At 37.5% G+C, this 16,709-nt stretch overlaps 1 protein-coding gene across 5 annotated transcripts in view; it reads right to left on the bottom strand.

The window, feature by feature from the left end:
- The window catches only part of LOC126424964 (zinc finger matrin-type protein CG9776-like), a 278,906-nt gene that overhangs the window by 13,934 nt on the left and 248,263 nt on the right, over positions 1 to 16,709 (bottom strand). For all 5 annotated transcript variants that reach the window (XM_050087838.1, XM_050087837.1, XM_050087839.1 and 2 more), the window contains one exon: positions 5,198 to 5,646. In XM_050087838.1, the coding sequence (XP_049943795.1) occupies positions 5,198 to 5,646 (449 nt within the window). The remainder of the gene's footprint in view (positions 1 to 5,197; positions 5,647 to 16,709) is intronic.

The following is a 16,709-nucleotide window of genomic DNA, read 5'->3' as shown; positions in this document are numbered from 1 at the left end:
GCGCAAATTGGCAAAGAGAGGAAATATAAAAAAACAGTCGGTAATTACCCTGCACACAAATTCACAAACAAGAACGGCATGAGACTCATCGAGTTATGTCAGCAAAACAACCTAAAAATCGTGACAACATCACTTCGAAAAGACCCCAAGAAACAAAAAACATGGAGATCACCAAACCTTCAGCTTGGTGAATTTCAAATAGACCATGTTGCGATCTCCTATGACTTCCAGAAAGAAATACACGACGTTCAAGTCCGCAGAGGGGCAAATATAGATTCTGACCACTACCTTACCAGAGTTAAAATTAAATTCACTCCAAAAAGGAAACGCCAAAGGAAATCACCACTAATTCCCAAATTTGACTTGAAAAATATCAAGGAATCAGAAATTACAGAAGCATGGGATAAACAACCAACAAACAACTGGAAAGATTTCCGAACGAAAATTATACAGAAAGCAAGAGATTTGATTCCGTTAAAGAAAATATCCAAGCATCCATGGTGGAATTCGAATTGTGATAACGCATTAGAAGAGAGACAACAAGCCTTTTTAAATTACAATTGTGACAAATCAGAAACCACACAACAAACATTTTTCAAAGTGAGAAAACAAACAGCTAAAATACTTAGACAAACTAAAAGAAAATACCTTAATGAACAGCTAAACACAATTGAAGAAAACTTTAAGAACCACAACACTCAAGATTTTTATAAAATATTCGCAAATCAAATCAAAGGATACACTCCACAAAATCTCTGCTTCCGGAAACAGAATGGAAAATTGGCACTAACTAACAAAGAAAATTGCCAAGAACTAGCTAAATATTTCTCACAACTCCTAAATTGCCCACAACCAAGTACAAGATTCCCCAGATTACAACCAGAACACACGAATGAGACTTCACTACCACCATCTCAAGAAGAAATTTATAGCCACATTAGAAAACTCAAAAATAATAAATCATCGGGAGAAGATGGAATTGTAGCTGAACTACTGAAAAACCTTGGTCCAAATTCGTTAAAAGAGATCACTAGCATCATCAAAGAAATTTGGCAGACAGAAAATATCCCAGAGGAGTGGAAGTGTGCACTAATTCACCCATTGCACAAAAAGGGAGAAAGATCAGACGTAAACAACTACAGAGGCATTTCACTTTTACCAGTTACCTACAAAATTCTATCTGCATGTCTCCTAAAGAGGGCACAAGAACAACTAGAACATACAATTTCAGACTACCAAGCAGGCTTTCGTCCTAATAGATCATGCCCGGAACAGATATTCAACCTTAAAACTATTTTAAAGATTAAAGCAATCAGGTCAAAACCAATAATCTGCACACTCGTTGATTTCAAAAAGGCATACGATTCCATAGACAGACAGTCTCTATGTCACATTCTCGAAGAACGAGGCCTAGACACTAAAATCCGAAAACTAATTGAACAAACACTAACAGAAACCAAATCAAAAATTAAATTCAGAGGGGAAATTTCGGAACCATTCTCAATTAAAACAGGAGTAAGACAAGGAGATGGGATCTCACCACTATTATTCAATATAGTTTTGGACAAAGTTATGAAAGAGTGGGAAGTAACACTAAGGAAACAAAGCTTTTGGAAGCCAATTGAACTAGGAAGAGGTAAAGGAAAATTGAACATCCCTTATTTAGCGTTTGCAGATGACTTGGCAATTATAACTGACAGTGAAGAAACAGCAGTAAAACAAATTGAGACACTTAAAGAATGTGCTGAGAAGGTTGGCCTGCAAATCTCCTTTGAGAAGACAGAATTCATCTGCTCAAAATTAGATATTTCGAAACTAAAAACAAAGTATGGTGAAATAACTAGAGTCAAGCACTTTAAGTATCTCGGTGAAGTTATTGAACCAACAGGACTTGAGAAAATAGCACAAAAAAACCGATTACAGAAAATCAAGAAAGTATTCGGACTTATTCAAAATATATATAACAAGAAATGTCTATCAAAAGGCACTAAAATCAGACACTACAACACAGTCATCAAACCAACAGTCACATATGCAAGTGAAACACTCTCCCTGAATAGAAAATTAGATTTACACGAAATTAAGAAAGTAGAGAGAAAAATTATTAGAAAAATCCTAGGACCACGATACACACAAGATGGATACAGGCTGCAGACTACCGAGACAACCGAAAAAATATCAAACATCGAGGCAGATATCAGGAAGAGGCGGATGAAGTTTTATGGACATATAGACAGATTACCTGGAAACAGGTTAACTAAACGTCTATTGGACTATATGACATCACTTAAGGCAACAATACCCTGGGTAACTGAAGTTAAGAAGGATTTGAAAAAGGCAAAAATTGACATAACAAACACATCAGACCGGGATACATTCAGAAGAAAAATCGACAAGTGGAAGTTTACTCCAGAGACGGAATCTAAACCTTTCCGACCAAAGTGGACCGAAGAAAGGAAGAAGGCCTTTGGGGAGGCAATGAAGAAATACTGGGGAAATAAGAAGAACATTAAGAAATGTTAATCACCTGCTTATCGTTCTCCCATGGGGACATTCGCTAATAATAATAATAATAATATATATATATTGTACAGTCCTCATGTGACAGAGTGGTGTAAGCACCATATAATGTAACAGTTACATTATATGGTGCTTACACCACTCTGTCACATGAGGACTGTACAATATATATATATATATATATATATATATATATATATTGTACAGTCCTCATGTGACAGAGTGGTGTAAGCACCATATAATGTAACTACCACTGCTCGGTTTTATGGACCTGATGATGGCAATACATACCACCTAAACTAGTAATCCAGTACTAGTGTTAGCATAGCAATCTTGTGCAAATAAATTGTTTTTCAAAAGAAGACTACAACAAATTTATTAGTTAATTTTGCATTTCGCATTTTGAGGCAGAATTTACATCTATATTCATATTTATCACGAATGTGTATTTTTCAGCTTCCTATTAATACAAGAGAGATGGTAAGTGTAAAAATGAAACTTCCAGTGACTGTGCACTATTAGCCTCATGACACTCTTTGGAGGGACTGAAATAAAATAAAATAAAATTAATACAATCATTACCAATACATAAGAAGCTATCCACAGGCCAAACAAGACTGCTCATCTCTAATGTGGCACCCTGTGTACCCAGGGTGAGGATAGTTTCAGGTAACCAATGAGAGTGAGAAATTACAGTGATTAAAATTGGGTATTATGCCGCATCATTACTAAAAACTAACAACAATAATAATAAACTAAAACTGACATTTCAGCCGAATTGCAACGGCCTTCCTCAGGGCACGACTGGTTTTGCATGGGTATAGGTGATTCTATTTATTACACACTATCGATGTCTGACGTCACTGTTGTAAAACTTTTAATTGGCCCTCTAATAAGATAGGCTAGTCGTGACGTAAGGGAAGATGGAAGGAAAGAGGCTATTCGTGGATGTCCATGTCGTGAACGACTGGTAGCTGTCCGCCAATCAGCGTTCGTCTTCTGGTTGGCAAGTTTTCCTCCTGGTGTGCCCGGAAGTGAACTGACAGTTGCTCTACAGCTGTTTGTGCAGATACATCCTTGTCCCGTGTAGCTTATGCCCCACAACAGCTCGTGGCCCGTTGGACTGGGATGGCCGGCAGCTAGGACGCTGGGAGTTTGTAGCCATCTTCTCTGTTGATGTTGTCAGGTTGCTTAATAATTTCGACTGCCTCCTGTATTTTGCGTTCTCGCATCCACGATTCTTTCACCAGTACTCGGGCTTCCTGGAACCTGATAGGTTGTCCACAGTCACGGTGGTGTTCCGCAATTTATTATGTTGTAATCGTACACAGAGTTCGTGTTCTGCTACATGTAAGCTGACAGGTTTCCCTGTTTCACCTATGTAGGCAGCTCTGCTCTCACACCATAGTTCACAAACACCTGCAGTGTTAAGATTGTTGATTACATCCTTGGTGGAACCTATCATTCCATGGATCCTGTGACTGCTTCGAAAAATCGGATTGAAACCTTGTCGGCAGAGAACGTTGCCTAGCCATTCACTGATGCCTTTTACATATGGTAAGTGTACTAGTGGAAGCTTCTCTTCTTTGTCTTCTGGCTACAAACTTTTGGCGCCCTGGCTGCCGGCCATCCCAGTCCAACGGGCTGCAAGCGGTCGTGGGGCAGGAGCTACACGGGACACGGACATATCTGCACAAACAGCTGTACAGCAACTGTTAGTCCATTTACGCGCACACCAGGAGGAAAACTTGCCAACCAGAAGACGAACGCTGATTGGTGGACAGCTACCAATCGCTGACGACATGGACATCCATGAATAGCCTCTTTCCTTTCATGTTCCCTTACGTCATGACGAGCCAATCATATTAGAGGGCCAATTAAAAGTTCTACAACAGTGACATCAGAAATCGATAGTCTGTAATAAATAGAAGCACCTATCCCCATGCAAAACAAGTCGTGCTCTGAGGAAGGCCATTGCAATTTGGCTGAAACGTCGATTTTAGTTTATTATTGTTGTTAGTTTTTAGCAATGACACGGCATAATACCCAGAAGAATTTTAATCACTATGACACCGGCCGCAGAAGCCTACGTTCTTATATGAGAAATTACAGTTAGCTTTTACCACTAAAACTGAAATTTTACCATGGAAATGGCTATGCACACAAACATATTATGAAATTTATCTGTCTTGAGCCCAAGTCGTAGAGGTCAGTCTTACACGCGTGAACAATTTGGGACTATGAAACTTGTCGTGAGACACAGTTAGCCAGATGTTGAGAGAGTGTCTTCCATTTCTGTCACACCTCACAGCGCCCGCTTCCGGGTTACACATTAACAGCATGTGTGAAGTGACCCGCCATGTTCGTGCATCGTCTATAACCAAACAGTAGCAGACAGTGGATGTGGCAAGACTGTAGTGGCAAGTGACAGATGTCAACTATCAAGTAACTTTAATTCATCTATAGTAGTGGTATGTGGGACCCACCACTTTGTACTGTATGGTGGCCTGTGGAGTGTGTATGTAGATGTAGATGAAAGACATGGGGGAAGGTCAAAGAGAGAAGGGACGGGGGGAAGGGTGTGTGTGGGTGTGTGAGGGAGAGAGGGGGGGGGGGGAGGGAGGGAGAGAGAGAGAGAGAGAGAGAGAGAGAGAGAGAGAGAGAGAGAGCAGCTAACCTGGAAATCTCTAGGTAGAGGTCCCTCAGCACCAGCACCAGTCTTTGAAACAGCCGCATCCGTCACTGCCATCTCGCCATGGGCAATGTTCGGTCGAATATTCAGTGGCACTGCGGCGGCTTCAGACTGCTGCGGTACAGGGTCGTGCCCGGGTGGTGTAGTCTCATCAACGGCTACAACGGACACTGCCGGTGGTGGAGGTTGTTCCATTGTAGCAGGTGGAGGCGGCTGCTCCATCCTCGCAGGCCTCGACGGTGAACTGCTCGGTGGGGCTACAGTTCTGCCCGTCTTTGCACTCGTCTGCTGAGCAGCAGTCGGTTTCGGAGCTGGCACGTTCTCTGCAATTGGTGCCGACGGTTCGCCCGAGTTTTCGTCATCGATCTCCATGTCCTGAGGCTCGGGCAGAGGACCGAAGGGTACAGAGTCTCCAGTCTCATCGTTTTTGTCATCTGGAAAGACAAACGCAATAAAATTTGAAGTGTACACAATTATTTCCATTAAACATATCAACTTTCTCAAATTCATACACAGTATGACTCCCAGGCGCACAATAACTAAAACGGATAGAATATATTAGAGTAAATAAGCTGTTTTAAAAATAAACAAACTACTAACACAGCAGGTTAGGAACTAGTGTATGGCTGAGCTCTCGCATAATATATACATAAGAAATAAACCAGCTATCGTGAATAAGTCTTATACAGAGACCATCGAGCCCTGGGATTTGCAGTTGGCTTTGTCACTTCCACATTTCTCACATCCACACAACATTCATTTCTTTCTCAACAAGAAAATTCACAAAACTCCGACAGATCACATAAAAAGTGTGTTCAAAATGTAAATGGAGTTATTACTCTGAATCACATATTTTATTCACTATTGTGTTGGTAAACATGTCTGAAAAGTATCTGCATATTGTTAGCCATATTGTATTGTATATTTTGTTGTCACCTGTCAAAAATGTACCATGTGTTTGGCAGTATTGGTGATTATTTATTTTCTATAAAAATAAATCACTGAAGTGTTTTAAATATTGCTACAAGAACGATCAAAATTTACTATGTAGTGAGACCATTAGTGTATTTGAGGAGTCCACTGTCATCTAGCAGGATTTATGCTGAGCAAATGGGGACAAAAGTCTGCCGCCGTATGTTGCCACGTGGTGGCCCTGATGCACACTTCTAGTTCAGTGGCAAGGGCTAACCGTGAATATCACAAATTATGCACTTGGTTTAACAATTCCATACATATTTGGCTCATACGGCAATTATGTCACACGAGTTATGCACATGCAAAAGCTTCTTAAAACGTGCACAAGTAAGTGTGCGCTCACGACCTTGATGCCAAGTTTCAGGGAGTCTACAGCAGCAGTACAATGGTAGATTTAAGTGCCATATGCTTCAGATTGCAGCATCTATGTTAGGTTTAACAGCATTCAAAGAAAAATAACCAATAAATCCGCAAGACGTCAAAAGATAGGGTGTTCACGCGCTCTTACACAGCAGCCGCACCTGCCCACTAACACTCTAAGCGCCAAACCCATAAAATGTACAAGCCTAGGATCGCGCGAAAATCACCAGACCCATAAAATTTAAGGGCCGCTATATTTAATTTAACGCAAAGCACTGCAACGTTATTTCTATCGGTTTGGCCAGCGTTATACGTTTGGGTCAATCCATACCAAGTGGTCCAGCACTGGTTGCTTGACTGTCTCAGAAAAATTTTATATTTTCTGGGTGAGTCCCCCAATGTTTAGTAGTCACAAAAATATTTTTTTAAAAAAAAATATTGTTTATTATTTTGAAATGGCGGCTATATTTGTTCCAGGCCACATGCATTTTTTCATATTTGCAACCATCTAAATTTTTTACAATTATTCAGTAATGGATTGTTCTAAGCCTTTCAGATGAAATGCATTTTGTTCAACACGCACTGGGCTGCCAATTAACACCATTATCACTTAGCTGAATGCATTCTTTAATATATTTTTAATAGTTCAAAGCTATCAGCCACAAATCAAAGACACTCAATTTTTGAACAGTAGTTTTCCAAAGAAAGATTTATTTATCAGATTTAATATTTTTTCTGCTATTACACTGTATAGCATAGTTACTTATTATAGAGTATCAATGGTGAACAGCTTACACTTATAATATACACTATTTTAAGAAATGGATTTTTTTTAAAAATTTTCCATGTTGTGGCCTGCAATATCTTTGTTGGGGGACCAGATAAAAATCTGAAAAATTTCACAGTTAATAGACTTTTATGATATCACACTTCAGTATAAATTTCAACTTTGAGATTCAATTGGAAGTTATGGAAGAAAGATTACAAACATGAGTCAAAAATATGTTTTTTAACATCTGCGATATCTGGCATGCTAATCAAATAAAGTATACCAATTGCATAATGTAACACACCACATGACACTAGCTAATGATTATTTGTCGAAACAATGCTGTGGTAATTGTTTCAGCAGGCTAACAATTGTATCTGCAAGCCTATACAAGTATGATTGTTGTCTTCCCCCTTACACCAACAACTGTCTACTCACACTTACTTAGCTAGAAGTTCTTGAAGTGTGCAGTTGAAAAATGGTGTCTCAGTGTTCTGTTAGTGTTATTATTAATGAAGCATGTCATAAAAGTGTGTATGGAGTGTATCCTAAAGACATTACTTTAATCGAAGATTACAGTGAAGAAGAAAAAGTGTTGTTTTACTTACGAGTCAGTCCAGAGGTCAAATCAACATGCAAGTACCATGAAATGAAATACTTACAAAAATTTCATCACCTTTTTGGTCAGTCTTGCTTGGACCCTTCTGAGAAACATAAGATACCTATAACAAAAGGTCTGCAAGAAATAACATTTGACCATTATTCTTAAAAAAAAAAAAAAAAAAAAAAAAAAAAAAAAAAAAAAAAAAAAAAAAAAAAAAAAAACTTTTGTCAACCTCATACCAGGAAAATCATTGTGTCCAACATGTTATTCTTAGATATTTGTAATTCACAAGAGAAAGTATAGTGAAACCTCAGATACAGAATTTTGTGACTTATCAGCAACCATTAAAAAAGCAGATACAGCTTGTGAAATCCTGGGTATATCACCTGGTAGTAAAATTAGAAAACTAAGTCAAGATAAAAGACCAAGGGCCTTGAATACAAAAATTGATAAAGTGGCAGCTACAGTCAAAAAGAATTTGGAGGTTTCATTTCAAAATACAATTTGTACTAAAAAACAGATGGAAGTTCTAAAACTTTACCAACTGAATATGATGATTTTAAAGAAAAACTAAAAACTAAATGCAGCACTTCAAACAAAGAGGATAAAATTAAGATTATCAGTTTACTGCTGAATTCTTAGAGTCAAGCAAAAGTTAGTGATTAATTTAATGTGTCAGAACGTCTTGTTAAGTTAACAAGGCAATTAGTAAAAGAACAAGGAATTTTACCAGCATTACAAAAGAAAAGTGCATCTGATTTGGTAGATTAAAACACATTCAATAAAGTTATTAAGTATTATGACAATGACAATAACAGCCATTTGATGTCTGGCAAAAAAGACTGTGTTTCTGTGAAAGACAAAGGTTCTAAGATTCAAAGACAAAAAAGGTTAATATTGTGTAATTTAAATGAACTATTCACTGGATTTAAAAAAGAAAATCCTGACATTAAAATTGGAAGATGAAAGTTTTGCGAGTTGAGACCAAGATGGTGTATTGTTGCAGGGGCATCTGGCACCCATAATGTTTGTGTTTGTTTGTATCATCAGAACGTAAAATTGACTATAGATGGGGCCAATCTTAGAGTTGACTATAAAGACCTTTTGGAAGTTATGGTATGCAATATTGACAGTTACAATTGTATGATCACGGGAAAATGTGAAGATTGTCCAGGCAAACAAGCCTTACTTGACATGTTTGAAGAATCCAAAGAAGATGATTTGATGCCTGACAATATAAAATACAAACAATGGGTGACAAAAGACAGAACTGAAAAGGTGACAGTCATAAAAGCAGGAGACAAGTTTTTTGAAGTGTTGGTGTCTAATATTGAAAATCTGAAAAGGCATCATTTTATTGCAAAGGCACAAAGTAAAATTTTGAAAGACAAAAAGCAAACCATGGCAGTTGATGGCTGCATAGTTCTTTGACTTTTTGTAAATTATTCCTTTGTTGTTGAAGATGAAGTACAAGGGCACCACTGGGTAAACAAACAGGCCACAGTTCATCCATTTGTGTTCTATTATAAAGATGAAGATAAACTAATGAGTCACAGCTTTTGTGTCATAAGTGACTACCGTAAACACAACACTACAGCAGTGCACACTTTTCATCTAAAATTAACAAACTACATTAAACAGCACCACCCTTCCATAAAAAAACTGATTTACTTTTTGGGAGCAGCAAGTCAATATATTAAAAAAAAAATCTCCTATCATACAGAAGATTTTGGGGTTGATGTAGAATGGCACTTTTTCACTTCATGCCATGGGAAGAATGCTTGTGATGGTGTCGGGGGTACAACAAAGTGAGCTGTCCCAAAAGCAAGTCTGCAGTGAACCGATGACAATCATAACATAACACCTCAAGAAATGTTTGAATTCTGTAAAAAAACATAGCAAAGGAATCACCTATGTTTTTATACAATGTGAGGAAATACAAGAAGTCTATAACAGTGTCTTGAAGGAAAGGTATAACACTTGTCAGAAGATTAAAGGCACTCGATCTTTTCATTGTTTTGTACCCCATTCACACAACTTACTAAGTGTAAGATCACATCAACTTCGCCTGATAGTGTGGAAAACTTGTACAAATAGTTCTTCAAAATAAAGACATAGTGGCTTGTGTTTAAGATGAACACTGGTGGATTGGCGAAGTTGATAATATTGACTGTCAAAACCAAGATGTACATATTGTACTTTATCAACCTCCAGGACCAAGCACATCTTTATTAAAAAACTGAGAAGGATCGAGTTTGGATGCTACTTAAACATGTACTAAGGAAGCTGTCTCCCATGGAATTTACAACCGTGACTGGGCGAACTTATAAACTGAGTGAACAAATTTCTCAAATGTTCAATGAGCGATGTACTAAAAACAAATTACAAGAGAACAATATAATGTAATTAGTAGGCTTATTTTCAATTTAAAAAGTAAGTAATCATAGATATGATTAAATAATATACTGTAACTGATATATTTTATTCCATAAGCCTAGATATCGCAGATCTTAAAACATGTATTTTTAACTCGTGTTTGTAATTTTTTTTCCATCACTTCCAACTGAATCTCAAAGTTGAAATTTATACTGTAGTTTGATACCATAAAGGTCTACTAACTGTGAAATTTTCAGATTTTTATCTGGTCCCCCAACAAAGATATTGCAGGCCACAAAAATGGAAAAATTAAAAAAAAATCCATTTTTTAAAATAGTGTATTTTTTAAGTGTAAGCTGCCACTGATACTCTACAAAAAGTAACTATACTAGACAGTGTAATGGCAGAAAAAATATTAAAGTTGATAAATTAATCTTTCTTTGGAAAACTACTGTTCAAAAATTGAGTTTTTTTAATTTGTGGCTGATAACTTTGAACTATTAAAAGTATATTAAAGAAGACATTCAGCTAAGTGATAATTATGTTAATTTGCAGCCCAGAGTGTGTTGAACGAAAAGCATTTTATCTGAAAGGCTTAGGACAATCCACTACTGAATAACTGTAAAAAATGTAGATGCATGCAAATATGAAAAACGCATGTGGCCTGGAACAAATGTGGCCGCCATTTCAAAATAATAAAGAATAATTTATTTAAAAAAAAAAATATTTTTGTGACTACTGAACATTGGGGAATTCACTCAGCAAATATAAAATTTTTCTGAGATTGTCAAGCAACCAATTATTTTTTTTTTCTTGGAGATGGTATGTATTGATCCATTTCACAGATGTTTAGTAACAAAATGCGTCCATGGATGGTACATCAGTGTTGTTTACAGTGCCATAATTCATGTTAATACTTATCTTTGTGTTCTCAGTCTTCCTTATGTCGTTGGGCTGTTTCATGTTTGTAATTATGTCTCGGCGGGGTTTATGAGACGCAGAAATTGCGGATTTGATTAATGACAGCAGTACTCTGGATAACGTAGAGAGTGATTCTGATGATTCTGAATACAATGGTGTGTTTGAAGGTGCGTATTCCCAAATTTTCAATGGCATATCACTGCTCGTAATTGTGCAGTACACACATTTCTGCTGAACATGTCTTCTGTAAGAGATATATATGTAGCTACATATAATCTGAATTCCTTTTAGAGAGCAAGATCGGCGACAGCTTGTCTTCAGATGCAGACAAGAATGATGTTGAAGGTGTTACTTCAAATCCAGCAGCTGTGAATATTCAAAAGATGTTGACTGGACTGAATTTGACACTACTGACCCCTGCCTGTCAACACCACACCCAGGCAGATTCTAGTGAATGTTGATGACTCAAGTTCTGTACTAGATTGCAGTAATGTGTTCCTTACTGACAGTGACGTAAAAGAACTCACGATACAGACAAAGAAGAGGAAATAACATGAAGCCTAATTCAGTTTTGAGTTCCTGGAAGCCAGTGACTATAAGTGAGATGACGCATTTCTTGGGTACGCTTTCCCCACATGTGTATTTAAAGAAAGCCAAAAACTGTGGACCACTGGAGCACTAATCCTGTTCTTAGTTGTAACTTCTGTCCCCAAGTTACGAGTTGTTTGCGTTTTACTCAGATACCATCGTGCTTGCATCTTGTTGACAATTCTAAACAGAAAAAACTAGGTGAAGATGGATTTCACCCACTTTACAAAGTTTTACCTTATTATATGAATATGAAGGAGTGATGTATCCAGGCATATTATCCCTCAGAAAAACTGACTATTGATGAAGGAATATGCCCATTTTGAGGTCATGTGAGCTTCCGTGTTTACATGCAAAATAAGCCTCATAAGTATGGGCTGAAGGTTTATGCTGTTGCTGAAGCCAGTAGTGGCTATGTTGTAAACTATGAAGTTTATGCTGGTAAGCATATTGTTGACAATTCTTCGTCCGCTGTTGTATTGCGATTGTTGTCAGACAGCAGCTTGCTGAATAAAGGTCATACTGTGTATGTAGACCGAATTTACTCCAGTCCAGAGCTTTTTCAACGACTGGCTGACAAAGGTACTGGAGCTGTTCATTCTGTGAACAAATGCAGGAGAGGATTACCTAAAGATTTAGTATGTAATAAGCTGAGAAAGGGCAAAATGTCTTTTCGGCATAAAGATAATGTATTAGCAATGAAGTGGAAGGATAAGAGGGATGTGTATCCAAAGTCTACAAGGCATCAGGCCACATTTGGTATGCATACTAAGAAGAATGGGTCTGTAGTAATGAAACTACTTCAGGTACTGGATTACAATCTGAATAAAATTGGAGTGGATATTGGAGACCAGTGCCTGCAGTACAATCCATTCCAGCACAGGACTGTGAAATGGTGGCGAAAATTATACTTCCATCTGCTGCTGATGGGAGTATCAAATGCTTTTTGGCTATAAAATGCAGTGCACAACAAGAAACTCACACTAACAGACTTCATAACAGTGCTTGCACCTCAGCTTGTTGAAGTCACACAAAGTAATGAAGAAACAGTAGGTCGGCTAACAAAGAGATATTTTTCGCAGCACATACCTCCAACTACAAGGAAATATGCTGCTTGTGTGTGTCATGTGTGCAGTTACAGGAGCAAGAAAGAGAATAGCAAAGCCTCTCACAAAGAGACACGGTATGAATGTGAACAGTGTGATGTTTCACTATGCGAGGAACGTTGCTTCAAAATTTTCCACACTAAAAAACAATATGATTGTGTGTGAAATTTGTATGCAATTATTGTAGACTGGCAGAAAGATGTTATGTAGTGCCATAATACTAGTTATATTTTAAAACAAAGATGATGTGACTTACCAAACGAAAGCGCTGGCACGTCGATAGACACACAAACAAACACAAACACACACACAAAATTCTAGCTTTCGCAACCAGCGGTTGCTTCGTCAGGAAAGACTCTTTCCTGACGAAGCAACCGCTGGTTGCGAAAGCTAGAATTTTGTGTGTGTGTTTGTGTTTGTTTGTGTGTCTATCGACATGCCAGCGCTTTTGTTTGGTAAGTCACATCATCTTTGTTTTTAAATATATTTTTCCCACGTGGAATGTTTCCCTCTATTATATTCATAATATTAGTTAAAACTAATAACAATTACATTCTTTTATCCGTATGACTTTTCTAAATTCTTAAAATCACCTATGTGATTTCTATAACTGTACCTCAAATCTGTGCATTCAATAGTAGTGTCTTTTGCACAGAATTAAAGTAGAAAAGTGCAGCTTTAAAATGGTACCAAATCTGCCACAATCCAAAGTGTAGATTTGATGCAGTGATTTTTTGAATACTGGCAAAACTGCCTGATTTCTAGGGACGGGTACATACGATAGGCCTGGTACAGAGTGTGTTAAGCTGCTACTGCTACAGAGCGAGGTAGCACAGTGATAGCACACTGTACTCGCATTCGGGAGGATCGAGGTTCAAACCCATGTCCGGCTGTCCTGATTTAGGTTTCCCATGATTTCCCTAAATTGTTTCAGGCAAACGACGGGGTGATTCTTTTGAAAGTGCACAGCCGATTTCCTTCCCATCGTTCTCTAATCCGAACTTGTGCACAGTCTCTAATGACACAGTTGTCGACAGGACGTTAAAAACTAATCTCCTCCTCCACTAACACAATACTCCCTGTCCCCCCTTTTATACTGGTGTCTCCATCTCACATGACATCTAGTGGTGAATTCTGCATTTCGTAGATGTGCCCAGATACTTTTTTTTCTGATAGTGTTTATTAATATCTGTCAAACATACACTTATGGAATGCTCCTTTGCTAGTACTGGAAATGGATTTATTGGTTATGGATCGTTTTTATACAATCAGTGCAGTGTTGCACAAGATTGCAGGTAAGGTCACACATTGGTAACAATGAAGTTTGTATGCTTCTCTTAAAAGCAAGAAGCCTTCACCATATACACAATAGTCGTTCCATTAGCTCTGTACAGGAGTGATAATGGGGACTTGGCATGTGATCATCATACTCTTGTGGTATACAGAGTCCAGAATTCTTAAACACAGTGATCTCACAGATCCAGGAATCATGGAATTATAATTCGAAAACCTTCACTGTCAGTGTGTCTGGCATTATGTGATGGAACCCAGTTTGATTCCCGTAATGTCAGGGTTTTTTCCTCAGTGGGAGGACTGGAACAAGGTGCAATCATCCTCACGACACCACCTGAGGAATTACACGAGTGACATATACTGGCTGCAGGGTTTGGAGAGCAGTGTGATGACCACATCCGAATGGTGCCATCAGCAGAGGATGATGTGGTGGGCAGGCCGTACTGGGCAGCTCGACAGGACCAGCAGATGGAGCTTTACATTTTATAATTTAAAAACTTTCACAAGCCAATTTTCAGCTATTACACCACCACCAGGTACAAAGAAAATATGTTGTGCAGTGAAATTTTGTTGGATCACTATTGCATCTAGAGAGTTGTTCCATTTCCAGATATGAAAAATGTTTATGTTACATTCAGCAATAAAACAAGAGGAATTATTTCAGAGTAAATGTGATGTAAGATTATTTAACTAAGGAACAGTATGTGACAAGGTAACTAATGAACTATATACAAATTACAACTGTTCACAGAAAAAAATAAACTGAACAATAAACTTTGGTGACATGTTCCAAGGATGTGGTGAACAAAATCTTATCTCCAATAGGTATTAATTAGATAAGATAACCTACAGAGATTAAGCAGGTGTGTGAAGCAGCTGTGATTACACAAAGTAAAATTTTTTAACACAACAAGAGAAATTAGCTGAGTAAGAGGGGCCATGGATGGGACTATGAGTAAGTTGGAAGTGGCAAGTAAGGGAGCTGTGTCTGGTCATTCAGTAATAAGCTTGGATGGATGGAAATATGTTTCTTAATTTCCATTACTTTAAGACAGCTCATTTTCCTTCCTTTACAGATGTGACGTAATCCTTCATGTTGCACCTTGTAACGACGACTTCCTTTAAGCAGGTTATCTGCAAACAGGGTCTCCTTTTCTAAGTTTCTAAATTCTGCGATATTCCTTTAATTGGTGTATATTATCCTGCCACACTTATCTATATAGAATCTGCCACAATTACAAGTAATTACATATATTCCACTTCCCAAAGCTGGAGAGCTGTCTTTACCATCAGGCAAAGTGTCCAACAGTGTTTTGCACATAAAATTATGTTTTCAAGTTCCTGGATTTACACTTTCTGGCTCATCCAGTCAGGTGATGGGTAGAGAACACAGTAAAGAAAGAATATACCTGTTGTTTCTGCTTTATGTGCATCATGGAATCTACCAAGGTAGGAGGGCAGCCACTGTTTGATGCCATATGAACACCTTCAATTCCATTTGGAATTTGCTTGTTCTCATGGAGGTGTACATTAGGCAATGTAGCATTGAATAAAAGGCGGCCCATTTATGGGTTGCTGTGCATTGAGAATTGAAAGGTTTCCTATAAATCTCGAAACTTTGAAAATGATCACTGATGTCTATGGTTAGAGCTAAATGAGTTATGCAGATATACTCAAACTCCATTACGAATTTTATACGTTTGGGTCAATCCATATGGAGTGGTCCAGTGATTGTTGTTCGACCATTTTTAAATATTTTAATTTTTTATATATGATTGCCCTATATTTGAGAAGTTCAAAACAGTTTTTAAAAAATAATTTATCATGCACCTTTACTGGATGGTGGTCATTTTTATTAGTAGGCGTGTGACGATTTTTCAGTCTGGAGACATTAGTGAAAATTTGAATATCCCTGTGCTGGATTAAGTTACAACATTGCAATTGACATAATTGTTTTTAGAAAAGTGTCCTCTAAAACATTGTCTATTACACAAAACACCCTAAATTCAAAAATAACCAGTCAAAATGACCTCCAAAGTTTAGTATCCAAATTTTCAAAAATCCACTTTTTAGGACCAAAAATAACAAACAAGGAGAGATTTATGAGTGTCTATTTTTCCCTAAAGCTAGATATCATACACTACTAGCCTCATATAGAGCAAGAACACTTACAAATGTTTCCTTAATTTTTTATGGATTTTTGAAATTTGAAAATTTTCATTTTTGTTAAGTTTGGGGATAGTTATCTCAGGTGGGACTGAATACAAAAATATGATTTTTGCACTTGCACAGTTTGTACACCTATATGATAGCAATGTACTGTAAAAATTGCTACATTGATATCTGACTGTGAACAAAGATATGAATTTTTGAAAACGAGGAAATAATTCACATTACTCTACAACTGGTCTTACGGCTGTTGCCTATTTAAATGGTTTATTGTTTCACTGTAATAAAATTTAATTGCGACATATATTTAGTTAACACTATCACCCAATATTCATT

Source organism: Schistocerca serialis, chromosome 10, assembly GCF_023864345.2.
Source record: "Schistocerca serialis cubense isolate TAMUIC-IGC-003099 chromosome 10, iqSchSeri2.2, whole genome shotgun sequence".
Lineage (NCBI taxonomy): Eukaryota > Metazoa > Arthropoda > Insecta > Orthoptera > Acrididae > Schistocerca > Schistocerca serialis.
This window is presented reverse-complemented; position numbering and strand designations above follow the sequence as displayed.